At 43.8% G+C, this 13,823-nt stretch overlaps 1 protein-coding gene across 3 annotated transcripts in view; it reads left to right on the plus strand.

The window, feature by feature from the left end:
* LOC134340346 (activin receptor type-1-like) overlaps positions 1-13,823 on the plus strand; it is a 133,687-nt gene that overhangs the window by 44,470 nt on the left and 75,394 nt on the right. For 2 of the 3 annotated variants that reach the window (XM_063037480.1, XM_063037481.1), the window contains exon 3: positions 10,146-10,219. In XM_063037480.1, coding sequence (XP_062893550.1) covers positions 10,153-10,219 — 67 coding nt within the window. In that variant the 5' untranslated portion in view covers positions 10,146-10,152. Of the gene's footprint in view, positions 1-6,957; positions 6,996-10,145; positions 10,220-13,823 lie in introns of those variants that run through there. The other variant, XM_063037479.1, reaches the window with a different exon arrangement.

The raw sequence follows: 13,823 nt of genomic DNA on the forward strand, positions 1-13,823 counted from the left end.
ATCTGCCTTAGTCCTCTGTATCCTTTCTACTTCCTCAAAACTGCTTGCCCTTCCACATATCTTCCTATCATCCACAAACTTGGCCACAAAGCTATCAATTCCATCATCCAAGTCATTGACATATAACGTAAAAAGAATCGGTCCAAACACAGATCCCTGTGGAACACCATGGGTCACCGGCAGCCAGCCAGAAAAGGCTCCCTGTATTCCCACTCTTTGCCTCCTGCCAATCAGCCAATGCTTTATCCGTGCTACAATCTTTTTTGTAATACCACGAGCTCATAACTTGTTAAGCAGCCTCATGTGTGGCACTTAAGGCTGATTTATACTTGCACATACTAGCTTATACCGTGGCCTACGCCATTGTGAGCATTTATACTTGTGCATTGGTGTGTCTGCAATTCATCAAACGCTAGTTGGCAGTGGGGTTCCTATGCCACTGTGTTGAGTTTCTTTGTGTTGAAACTCAACACAAAGAAACTCAAACTTCAAACAATGGCAACTGAAACAAAAGAAGGGTAAATTTTCTGTGCTTATCCGGCCACTGAGAGACATGGACGAGGAAATGCATTTCAAATATTTTCGGATGTCGGCAGGTAGATTCGACGATTTGGTTCATCGTCTCCAACCATTTATTTCGCATCAGTGTATGCACAGTACACTCAGAGACTGGCAATCACCATTCGAGTTTTAGCTTCAGGTGGAAGTCAACAGGCTGTAGCAGCTAGCTACAAACTGGCATCAAGCATAGGGTCCCCCGCAATTTCGGAAGTCGGTAAAGCTTTATGGAAAGCATTGCAGCCAGAGTTCCTTCCCTGACCTTCAGTCACCCAATGGGAAGCTATTGCAGCATAGGAGGAAATGCGATGCTACCAAGCGGACCAATCGCAATTGTTTCGGTCTGCGTCGCCGCGACGCGTGGTTACATTTTGGAAGAGGTGCGCATTAGGCTATGGCATAGAGTACAGCGTAGGGTACGCGGCTACGCCGTGCCTACAGCGTACATTTGACGCACATCAGCCTTTAGTCAAAGGCCTTCTAAAAATCCAAGTACACAACATCAACTGATTCTCTTTTGTCTATCCTGCTTGGTATTTCTTCAAAGAATCCAACAGATTTCTCAGGCAAGATTTCCCCTTTAGGAAATTATGCTGACTACGGTCTTTATTCTCATGTGCCTCCAAGTAACCCAAAACCTCATCCGTAGCAATTGACTCCAACATCTCTCCAACCACTGAAGTCAGACTAACTAGCCTATAATTTATTTTCTTCTGCCTCCTCTCTTTCTTAAAGAGTGGAGTGACATTTGCAATTTTCCAGTCCTCCAGAACCATTGCAGAATCTAATGATTGAAGGCTAACCAAAGTTTTATACAGCTGCAACGTGGAAATCTACATTAAAGGAAGTTAAAGTTCTACATTAAAGATTACTTTCTGGGTCATCAGCATCGGCAGTAAAGAATAGTTGGCAGTATTGGGGCAGAGCACAGTAGAGAGACAATGTGCCTCTCGCCGCTGCTCACCTATCTCCACCCAATGAGATGACCATGAGAGAAAGCTGCTTACTGGTGCATTCCACGTTGTAGGAATACAAGCTGACAGATGCACTGAAGCTCAAAGTGACCAATACAAAGACTCTGTGGGATAGAGTCTAAACTGGAGTCCTTCCTCTCCTGCACATGAATGGTCAAAATGGGTGGGAAAGCCCCTCAATTATCGAAAGGTTATAACACACCAGGGGTAGTATGAGCACTTATGTTGCTTTGGTTTTCAAACTATGTTAACACTTGGAAAAGGATTTTGCAATGCAATTTTTAATTTATATATACACACACAGATGTTAATTTATTAGGTACACCTGCTTTTTAATGCAAATGTCTAATCAGCCAATCATGTGGGAGCAACTCACACATAAAAGCATGCAGATATGGTCAAGAGGTTCAGTTTCTGTTCAGACCAAACATCTGAATGAAATGTGAGGTGATCTAAGTGACTTTGACTGCAGAATGATTGTTAGTGCCAGACGGGGCGGTTTGAGTATCTCAGAAACTGCTAATCTGGGAATTCCACGCACAAATCTCTAGAGATTATTGAGAATGGTGCGAGAAACAAAGTCTGTGACAAGTCGGAGTCCATGATCTACAGCTGCACTCAAACTGATCTTTATGGCGGTGGTTCCCACCTCTGGAGCTTACTGTGCGGCCGTTTTTCAATATCCCCAGGAAGCGGCCTGAAAGATGTTCGCCTTCAAGGTAAGGTTCTGTGGCCCTGTGGAGGAATCGATTCCATGCTGGTGTCACTGACTGAGGTGTTGCAGGAGAAGCAGAACATCATGAACAGCGGATTCTCTCCCTCTCCCTCTCCCTCTCCCTCTCCCTCTCCCCCTCCCTCTCCCTCTCCCTCTCCCCCTCCCTCTCCCCCTCCCTCTCCCTCTCCCCCTCCCTCTCCCTCTCCTTCCCCCTCCCTCTCCCTCTCCCCTCCCTCTCCCCCTCCCTCTCCCTCTCCCCCTCCCTCTCCCTCTCCCCCTCCCTCTCCCCCTCCCTCTCCCTCTCCCTCTCCCTCTCCCCCTCCATCTCCCTCTCCCTCTCCCTCTCCCTCTCCCTCTCCCTCTCTCTCCCTCGATGGTGCAGGAGCATTTACCGCCAATTCTTGAGTTGGAGAAGTTGGAATAAAAGCAACCCAGCAGATTGTAACATCATAATAAGCAAGCTCTTTTGTTTTATTGGTCTCCTCCTCGCTGTGAAAAGGGTGTGACAAAGACACCTCTCTGTCTCTTGTTAAGGAGAGAGAGAGCCTGTGGCACGTCGAATTGTTGGGTGAACAATTAGCTTTTGTTGGTCTCCCTTTGGGGGCTTTTGTAGTACTTGCTTGGAGGGTGATGGGTGCTGATGCTTTTTGCTGAAGTAAGTGGGGTGGAGGGGTTGATGCTTGCTGCTGCTTTTGCGTGGGAGGCGGGAGAGGGGGCTTTGGGGTTCTAACATTTTGCAATCATTCATTCTTTGGGGTTCTCTTCTGTTTTTGTGGATGTTTGAAAAGAGCAAGAATTTCAGGTTGTATATTGTACACATTCTCTGATACTAAATAACCATTGAACTATTGAAAAAAAAATCCACTGAGTGGCAGATCTGTGGGTGGAAATGCCTTGTTAATGAGAGAGGCCAGAGGAGAACGGCCAGATTGGTTCAAGCTGACAGGAAGGTGACAGTGACTCAAATAACCACGTGTTACAACAGCGGTGTGCAGAAGAGCATCTCTGAACGCACAACACATCGAATTTGGAAGTGGATGGGCTACAACAGCAGAAGACCACAAACGTACACTTAGTGGCCACTTTATTAGTTACAGGAGGTATCAGTGAGCACCCTATATAGTGTCTTCACTGTCTCATAGAGGTTGCTTTACCAGTCATGCTCTCTTCATCTTTATCTGTTTGTTTTTACCATCATTATTCTGTGCATTGTAATCCAATATATCTAAATCCTTCAAAGCATGTTCATTATCCAGAATGAACTTTTGTTTAACGTGTCCAAAATCAGACTACGTTTGGCCACTGTTCTTTCTAACTTAACTACATTCATGAGTTCATATCCGTCCAAGTCTTTTTTGTACAGATTGCTAGACTAACAGACAAGACAGGGGCTTGCTGTAATGCATCTGGTCATGCTGGCGAGATCTAATCGCACTGTTACCTGTAGGAAGCTAGGAACTTAAACAAGAGTTTGGAATTTATTCTGGTGTGGTCTAGTGGCAGGGCACACTATATGACTATATGACTCAGTTTTGCATTATTGATCAATACACTACGTCGCTTTCCCACTTTGAGATGAAATGTGTCAACACTTTCTACATCTGCACAGAGCATCATAGTTACTGTACCATTTCCTTTATAAAGATGATACTACGTTTGCAAAAGACTGCCGTGGAAATCAATTGGGTTTAGCAACCTTCCAGATGATGTACAGAATCGTTTCTGTGTCTGGAAATGACTTGGTATTACTCCAGATTATTCACTGAACTCATGACTAAACGAGAAACTTTAGTACTTGAGTTTCAGTTCTTCCGACAGAATATCAGAATTGGATATTTTGTGGTAGCAGAGGTCAAAGACATAAAATGACTATGAATTACAACAATAAATACGTAATTTCAAAAAGGAATAGTGAGGTAGAATCCATGGGTTAATAGGCCATTCAGAAATCTGATGGTGGAGGGGAAGAAGCTGCTTCTGAGACCTTTAGTGTGGATTTTCAAGGGGTTGTGCTTCCTTCTCAATGACAGTAATGGGAAGCGGGCATGTCCCAGAATGTGAGGATCTTCAATGATGGATGCCTCCTTCTTGAGGTATCATCTCATGAAGGTGTCCTTGATGGTGGAAAGGGTCATTCCTGTGGTGAACCTGGCTGTGCTTCCAACCCTCTGCAACCTCTCGTGATCCTGCGCAATGGAGCCTCCACACCAGACGGTGATGCAACCAGTCAGAATGCTCTCCACGGTACAGCTGTGGAAATTTGCTCGAGTCTTTGGTGACCTACCAAATCTCCTCAAACTCCTAATGAAGTAGAGCTGCTGGCATGATTGCATCGATGTGTTGGGCCCAGGATAGATCCTTCAAGATGTTGACACTTGGGAACTTGAAGCTGCACATCCTTTCCACCCCTGACACTGCAATCAGTTCTGGTATGTGTTCTCCCCTAACTTCCCCATATATATACAGAGCAGCCTTTGCACTCACTGTAGTCTTTTCCATTTCATCGTTATGGACATTTGAAGTGAGCATGTTGAGAAAGTTGGTGCTAGACTAGTATAGGGAGACCTGGAACATGGTTTTGGAGGTGTGAATTCAAATCCCACTGTGAATTCAACTGGGGACATTATATTTAAGTAATTTAAAAGGCCTCGCTAATGTTAAGAGTGAAACAACAGAATTATTGTAAAAACCCATCTGGCCACTAAAAAAAGTGAAGTGCGGCGGGGCAGAAATTACTGGAAGTTAGAGAAGTCGATGTTCGTGCCATCACGTTGGAGGCTACCCAGATGGAATATGAGGTGTTGCTCCTCCAACCCGAGAGAGGCCTCATCATGGCAGCAAAGGAACTAGATGACATAGGTTTAGCAGGGGCACCCTGAGGGGCAACTTTTTCACGCAGAGTGTGGTTGGTATGTGGCATGAGCTGCCGGGGCAGTGGTTGAGGCAGGTACATTAACAACATTTAAAAGGCACTTGGGGCAGGTACAGGGATGGGATATGGTGCAAATGCAGACAAATGAGGTAAACTTGAACTGGCATTTTGGCCAGCATGGACAGGTTGTGTCACAGAGTGTTTCTGTAACTCCTTATGACTCTATGACTCCTGTCTGTTCACTCCCCTGCAAGAGTGGCAAAGGCTGGCACCGACTCACATGATATCGGGTTGCTGGGGACAGTTGCCAATCCTGCAGAAGCCATTAGGAAATCAGTCCATCCAGTGTAAACGCAAGCTAAAGCTGCGTGCATCCAGTTACATCACCGCTCCCGACCTCACAGCGTGGTTTATCAGATTCTTGATTGTTCTTTTGGCAGCCTCTTATCAGGAAACATACAAATTACTTGATCCACCATATCAGTTTATTTTCAACACTGTGAAATATTGCACTGCATTCTGATAATGTCAATGAACAGAAGTATATTGCTGCTTCCAAAAGGTGTGGACCTTCCCAGTAATCAAACAATAGGACTGGGAAGCAGCTGGTGATAGCACGCAAAGCTTGACCAGGGCACTTCCTGTTATTACCATATCTCTTGTCTCTTAATCGCAAAGCATCTGTTTCCTGTTTAAGTTTTCAGTAAGCCATTCACCTCTGTGATGACTTCACCTGCAGACACGGGCCTCGGAGATGGAGTGGAGTTTTCCAAAGCATTCCCAGCCAAGTCAGTCAGAGGGCACATCTTGGAAACTGCTTGTGGGAGAAAGGGCTTAGAGGAATTTTTTGTTGTTATTTTTTCATCCAAGGGATATTGACAAGGTCAGAATTCCTAACTAGAACATAGGACATAGAACAGTACAGCACGGGAACAGGCCATTTCCCCCATCATGTTGTGCTGAACCCCATTCTAAATCAAACTAACTCTATACTATCTGCACATGATCTATGTCCCTTCATTCTCTGCAGATAGAAGCCTCTGTCCATTTCCATTTCCCTCCGTTTCCTGTCAAAAATCCTCTTAAACACCATTATCCACCACCACCACCCTCAGCAGTGCATTCCACACACCCATCACTCTCTGTATAAAAAACATTTCCTTTAATCTTTCCAACCTCTCATCTTAAACTTATGTCCTAATATTTGATGTTTTTATCCTGGGGAAAAGAATTTGACTGTCTACATCTCTGAATCAGAATTATGTTTATTATCACTGTCTTGTGTGTCAAGAAATTTGTTGTTTTGAGGCAGCAAAAACATTTTTTTAAATGCTATAAGCTACTAAATAAATGAACAGTGCAAACAAAGAGGAACAGTGAGGTAACGTTCATGGGCTGTTCAGAAATCTGATGACAGAGGTGAGGAAGATGTTCCTAAAACATAAAGTATGGCTCCTGTACCTCTTCCCCAATGGTGGCAATGAGAAGAGGGAATCTATTGTCCTCATAATTTTACAAGCTTCTATCAGATCTCCCCTCAGCCTCTGATGCTCCAGAGAAAACAATGCAAGCTTTCCTGCCTCTACTTGAAGCTATAATTGCCCTGAAACTGAAGAAATAGTAAAGAATCAAACAGGCCTGGAGTCACTTATAGGCCTAAGTGGGTCCAGATAAGGGCAGTAGTTTTGTTACATCAAAGCACCTCAGTGAACCAGAAGGGTTTGTAAAATTACAGTCTAGTAGTTTCATAGTCATATTTTCAAACATGTTTATATCATTGCTTGAATTTAAATTTCTCAGTTTCCACTGGATAGATTTGACAGATCTCTGGACATGAATCCAGTAGCTCCACCAGTATGCTGCTGTCATCTTTATGGTAAGATTTAAAAAAAAATCCTTTGACAGCTTTAACTGTGTTAAGGGTGGTCATCCAAACTTTGACGAACTTCTATAGCTGCACAGTGGAGAATATCCTGACTGGTTGCATCACGGCCTGGTATGGAAACACCAATGCTCAGGAATAGAAAAGCCGACAGAAAGTGAATAGATATAGCCCTGTCCATCACAGGCAAAACCCTCCACACTTATAAGCACATTTACAAGAAGCCCAGCCACAAGAAAGCAGCATCCATCAACAAGTACCCCCACCATCCAGGCCATGCTCTCTTCTCATCACTACCATTGGGAAGGAGGTACATGATCCTCAGGTCCCACACCACCGGATCAGGAACATTTATTACACTTCAACTTCACTCACCTCAACACTGAACTGATTCCACAAACTACAGACTCACTTTCCAGGACTCTATAAATCAAGTTCTCAGTATTATTTATTTATTTATTTGCTCAATATGTCTTCCTTTACACATTGGCTGTTTGTCAGTCTTTGTTTATGTATAGTTTTCATAAATTCTATTGTATTTATTTATTTTTCTGTAAATGCCTCCAAGAAGATGAACCTCAAGGTACTATATGGTGACCACGCGGCCACTCCGAAATGATATCGTATTTGTTAAGTAGGTACCGTGCAGAATCCTGATTTGATGGAGACAGACGTGAGAAGCACAGAGGAACATCTGGAGAAACTTCTGAAATGCTCGCTTCGCTGCCGCTGCTATTGTGCGATCGAGAATCTCCGGAGGGGAAGGCCCCGAATCCTCGGCTTTGCCTGTTGCTTGGCGGCCGGGGCGGGTTCGAAGCGCTCGGCAGAGATGGTGCTCGGTGCTCAGTGTCGGAGGGCTGGTCGGAGGCTTGAAGTTTTCAGACGGACTAAGAGTCGGCTGTGGTTGGGGTGCTTCCAGGGTGCTGCATCGGCAAGTTTGCGGTGCTGGAAGCTCATGGCAGGAAGAGAGTTTTTCTTCCTTCTACCGTCTGCGTGAGATGATGGGACTTTTGAGAGACTTTGAGACTTTTTTTTACTGTGCCCATGGTCTGTTCTTTATCAAGTTATGGTATTGCTTTGCACTGTTGTAACTATATGTTATAATTATGTGGTTTTTGTCAGTTATTTTTAGTCTTGGTTTGTCTTGTGTTTCTGTGATATCATTCTGGAGGAACATTGTATCATTTCTTAATGCATGCATTACTAAATGACAATAGAGGAGGACTGTGTGTCCTCATAATCTAATCTAATCTAATATACGTATGTACAGTACTTTGATAACAAATTTACTTTGACTTTTGATTTTTATCCATGGATGAAAATGAGGCCACAGTGGTGGTGGGGGGGGGGGGGCAGTATCCTCAAGTGAGAGAAAGAAAGGACTGAAAGGACAGATACTGCAAATCTGAAATAAGAACAGAAAATGCTGGAGACGCTCAGCAAGTTGAAATTTCACATCCAAGACTCTTCATCTGACCTGAAACATTAACTCCATTTCTCTGTCCACAGACGCTGCCTGACCTGTTGAGTGTTTCTGGTGTTCTCTGTTTTTATTTTAGAAAAAGAGAACCTATAACTTTCATTCCCTTGGACTCTCTCTGTTATGGTTGCATAGGGGGCCTGGCCACTGCTTTTTGTTCTGTGATCCTCGCCTCAGGTATGATATATTGGCCCTTAAGTGAGGAGAGGCAGATTCATCCGAGAGTTAGCAGAACTGAAAGGATTTAATTACAAAGACACGTTATACAAACTGAATTCCCTCAACTAATGAAAATTTAGGTACAATTAGACTGGATTTGTAAAAATGACAAATGGAACTGGCAAGGTAGATAGAGAGAACATCTTTCTTCCCATGTGTCATCTTCAGATTAAGGAAAAGGAATGGCTCTTCCCACAGGGTTGATGGGGGGACGGTGTATAATAATCTGGAAATTCCACTCAAAATTTGAGGAAGGGACTGTATGTAGATAACTCACAGCTAAGATTGATAGATCTATAGATAGGATGGGGCAGCACAACATTTTACAGTCCCAGCGACCCAGCTTCAACTCCCGCCGCTGCCTGTAAGTGTGTCTACCCGTGATTGCGTGGCTTTCTTCCAGGTGCTCCAGTTTCCTCTCACAGTCCAAAGACATAGGGGTGGTAGATTAATTTGTCATTGTTAATTGTCCTGTGAGTAGGCTAGGGTTAAAATTGGGGAATTGCTAGTGGCGTGGCTCAAGGGGCCGGAAGGGCCTATTCCATGCAATATCTCAATAAATTAAAAAATGCCCGGAAGGACGGAATCACCTCCTCCTGTCTGTGTGAACCAACTTGGGTGCAAAGGTCTCCAAAGTCAATGGATCACTCAAACACACTGACTCCTTTCCAATCAGCAGGAGCTAAATGTTTCTTGGGCGTCAGGTTGTGGATAGGGGGGGTAGGGGCTAAGTGTAGAGACAGCAGGAGAATGGGATGGATCGCTGCTGACCTTGAACCAAACATCTCCAGTGAAAATCAGGGCTTCTGATCCCAGATGCTCAAAGCATCCGTGAAACTAAGGGTGCATTATTCTGAATCTTTTTCCGGGATGAGTGACCTTTATCTCCCCTAATCCCAATCTTCCTCTCAGCCGCCGCTTTCTCTTTAACCATTGAAAACTGCTGTATCCCTGAACTCGAGGTTAGAGAATATGCTGGAGCAGTGTAGAGGGAGCTTCAGTCTGTGTCTGACCCTAGGAGTGTGTGATGAAACAGTGCAGAGGGAGCTACACTCCAAGTCAAACCCAAGCTGTCCCTATCCTAGGAATTTGTAATGGATCCTGCTGAGATTTATGGAGAATCAGATAATTTTCCATATGCACAAGTTGGCACCAAATTCTTTTAACCAAACATTCGTTTCTCAGGCTTGGTCAGTCAGTGTTCCCTTGGACGTGATTCAAGTACTTGTAGAAATATGTGTGAAAGTGACTAATGTTTGACCTATACCGTAAGGGTACTGATTCTCCACAGACTCTCTGTGAAACTTTGCCAATCACGTTTCAGGCAACCTTGGAGGGTGTGTAGTTAGTAATGGAGGAGGAAATATGGGGAATACCAACTTGATTTTGATAAATCCTTCATTAAAATGCAATCAATAAAACCATATTTTTCCCTCACATTGCAGGTCCCTGATGGCGGAGAGATCACTCCTTACTTATGCACTATTGATACTTGTCTGTTCCCTTCTTCGTGTGAAAGGTAATCTCGGTGACTGGTAAATCTCCCTCCTTAGTTCTTCCTTCTAGGAAAGGTATGCACATTTGGAAAGTTAATGCTGAATTTCTACTGACTTCCTTTCAGCTTGCGAAGTCTGCACCACAACATTGGAAAGACTTCTCCACCTCTGTTTCCATTGACAATTAACTTAATTCTGTGTCACCTGGTTACTAACAGAGAACCACTTTCCCTGCACAGCCCAACTCTCTGCAGTGAAAGCCAGAAGTCATAATCTATCCTGGTTGACAGAACTCAAACTTTCTTATGCCTTCAAAACTTTTATTTCTTCTCCACACCTAATCTTGTCCTGGTCCAACCATGTACAGTAGATGCTGTGGCCAACAAAGTGCATTCATTACCTCTACCTTCCTCAGAAGACTAAAGAAATTTGGCATATCTCTCTTGACCCTTACCAATTTTTATTGCTGGACCATAGAAAGCATCTTATCCAGTTGCACCACGGTTTGCTGTGGCAACTGCTCTGCCTGTGACAGCAAGAAACTGCAGAGAGTTGTGGACATGATTCAGCTCATCACACAAGCCAGCCTTCTCTCCTTTGACACCATTTAGACTTCTTGCTGCCTCACAAAATCAAGTCCCCCTCCCTTCCTGAACCTTCTCTCTTCTCCTGCAGTCCCATCAGGCAAAAGATACAAAAGCTTGCAATAAGTACCACCAGGCACAAGGACAGCTTCTATCATGGTGTTATAAGACCATTGAGATGATCTCTTGTATGATTAAGACAAAATCCTGATCTTTCAATCTACTTCACTGTGGCCTTGCACCTTACTGTTGCCCTGCACTGCACTTTCTCTGTAGCTGTAACGTTATATTCTATATTCCTTCTCCTTTTGTTCTATCTTTTACCATTGCTCAGTTTGTCTTCCTTTAGGCATTGATTATTTGTCAGGCGTTGTGTGTAGTTTCTCATTGATGCAAAGGTTAATTTATTATCAAAGTATACAACTCTGAAATTCTTCTTCTCCAGATAGCCATGAAACCAAGAAAAACAAACAAAAATGGAACAGGCACATCAACCCTCAAATCCCCATCCCACACACACACAAAAAAACAAGAAAGATCGGGCAAAAAACACAATATAAAAAAAAGTTGAAAAGAGAGTCCATAGTCCAAGTCCACATCCAAAAAGCAGAAAACCTGGGTAACATCCTCTGGGCACAGCAGCAAGCTCTCCCCTCTCTGCCAGCAGGGTGATCCCACCAGCGATCAAAAGGCAGTCTCCCCTATCCAGCAGCAGAGCGATCCCATCAGCGATCAATTGGCGGGCAGCCAGCACTCACCTTCCACATTCACCTCAATATTTCAATCTCCCTCATCACTTTAATTGGCAAACAATGGAAGCTTTCATTGGCAAAATGGAATGGAACATCAGCTCATACACCGACACCCGCAACCTTCTCGCCACAAGGTTTGCGCACGCTGCCTGTCTCCCGGAATCCTCTGAGAGACTGCAGAGCGTTGAAACACCCAAACAATCTCCAAACTCCAAATCACAGGCTCCAACAATTCCAGAATCACATTCAAGATGAAAAACAAATGTAAAAGACATAAAGGGAGTGTACTAAATGGTTTCATGGTCAATCCAGAAGATGTCCTGTGGGAGCATTGTACACAGGAGCCAACTTGACTGGAAATACTGTTGTATAAAGAAGGTACTGAGGTGTAAAAGGGAGGCGAGAGTGGATATCGGACCACTGGAAACGATGCTGAGAGGTAGTAACGAAATGACAGATGAACTGAATTAATATTTTGTATCAGTCTTCACTGTGTAAGACAGTAGCAGTATGGTAGAAGTTCCAGGTGTCAGAGGTCATGAAGTGTGTGAAGTTATCATTACTAGAGAGAAGGTTCTTGAGAAACTGAAAGGTCTGAAGGTAGGTAAGTCACCTGGACCAGACGGTGTACACCCCAGAGTTCTGAAAGAGGTAGCTGAAGAGGTATTAGTAATGATCTTTCAAGAATCACGAGATTCTGGAATGGTTCCGGAAGACTGGAAAATCACAAATGAAGGGAGAGAGGCAGAAGACAGGAATCTATAGGCCAGTTAGTCTGATCTCAGTGGTTAGGAAGATGTTGGAGTCGATTATCAAGGATGAGGGCTCAGGGTATTTGGAGGCACATGATAAAATAGTCTTTAATCAGCATCGTTTCCTCAAGGGAAAATCTTGCCTGACAAATCTGTTAGAATTCTTTGAAGAAACACCAAGCAGGATAGACAAAGGAGAATCGGTTGATGTTGTGTACAGGGGTATTTCGATTTTCAGAAGGCCTTTGACAAAGTGCCACACATGAGGCTGCTTAACAAGCTATGGGTCCATGGTATTACAGGAAAGATTCTAGGATGCATAAAACAGCGGCTGATTGGCAGGAGGCAAAGAGTGGGAATAAAGGGAGCCTTTTCTGGTTGGCTGTTGGTGACTAGTGGTGTCCCACAAGGGTCTGTGTTAGGACCGATTCTTTTTATGTTATATATCAATGATTTGGATGATGGAGTTGATGGCTTTGTTGCAGATGATATGAAGATAGGTGGCTGGGAAAATAGTTTTGAGGAGATAGAGAGGCTAGAGAAGGACATAGATTAGGAGAATAGGCAAAGAAATGGCAGGTGAAATACAGTTTTGGAAGACTATGGTCATGCACTTTGGTCAAAGAAATGAGAGGGCTGACTGTTTTCTAAATGGAGAAAAAATACAAAAAAACTGAGTTGCAAAGGGACTTGGGAGTCCTTGTGCAGGATTCCCTACAGGTTAATTTGCAGGTTGAGTTTGTGGTAAGGAAGACAAATGCGATGTTAGCATTCATTTCAAGAGGACTACAATATAAAAGCAAGGATGTAATGTTAAGACTTTATAAAGCACTGGTGAAGTCTCACTTGGAGTATTGTGAACAAGTTTGAGCCTTTTATCTTAGAAAGGATGTGCTGAGACTGGAGAGGGTTTAAAGGAGGTTCATGAAAATGATTCCAGGTTTGAATAGCTTGTCAAATGAAGAGCGTTTGATAGCTCTGTGCCTGTATTCACTAGAATTCAGAAGAATGAGGGGTGACTTCATTGAAACCTCTTGAAGAGTGATAGGCCTTGATGGAGTAGATGTGGGAAGGATGTTTCCTGTGTTGGGGGAGTCTAAGACCAGTGGACACAGCCTCAGAATAGAGTGGCATCCTTTTAGAATGGAGATGAGGAGGAATTTCTTTAGCCAGAGAGTGGTGAATCTGTGGAATTCTTTACCACAGGCAGCTATGGAGACCAAGTCTTTATGTATATTTAAGGCAGAGTTTGATAGATTCTTGATTGGTCAGGGCATGAAGGGGTATGAGGAGAAGGCAGGAGATAGGGGTGGAGAGCAAAATTGGATCAGGCATGATGAAGCAGACTCGATCGGCCAAATGGCCTAATTCTGCTCCTATATATTAAGGTCTTATGGTATTTCTTTGTTCTACTGTGAATGCCTGAAAGAAAGTGACATATACATACTTTGAACTTTGATCTGCACCCAAACACACTCATTCTCCTTGTTCTCGCCATCCCAACTCTTCCCTGCCGCTTAGAAAGTGTTTCATTGTTTC

This window comes from Mobula hypostoma, chromosome X1 (genome assembly GCF_963921235.1).
Source record: "Mobula hypostoma chromosome X1, sMobHyp1.1, whole genome shotgun sequence".
Classification (NCBI taxonomy): domain Eukaryota; kingdom Metazoa; phylum Chordata; class Chondrichthyes; order Myliobatiformes; family Myliobatidae; genus Mobula; species Mobula hypostoma.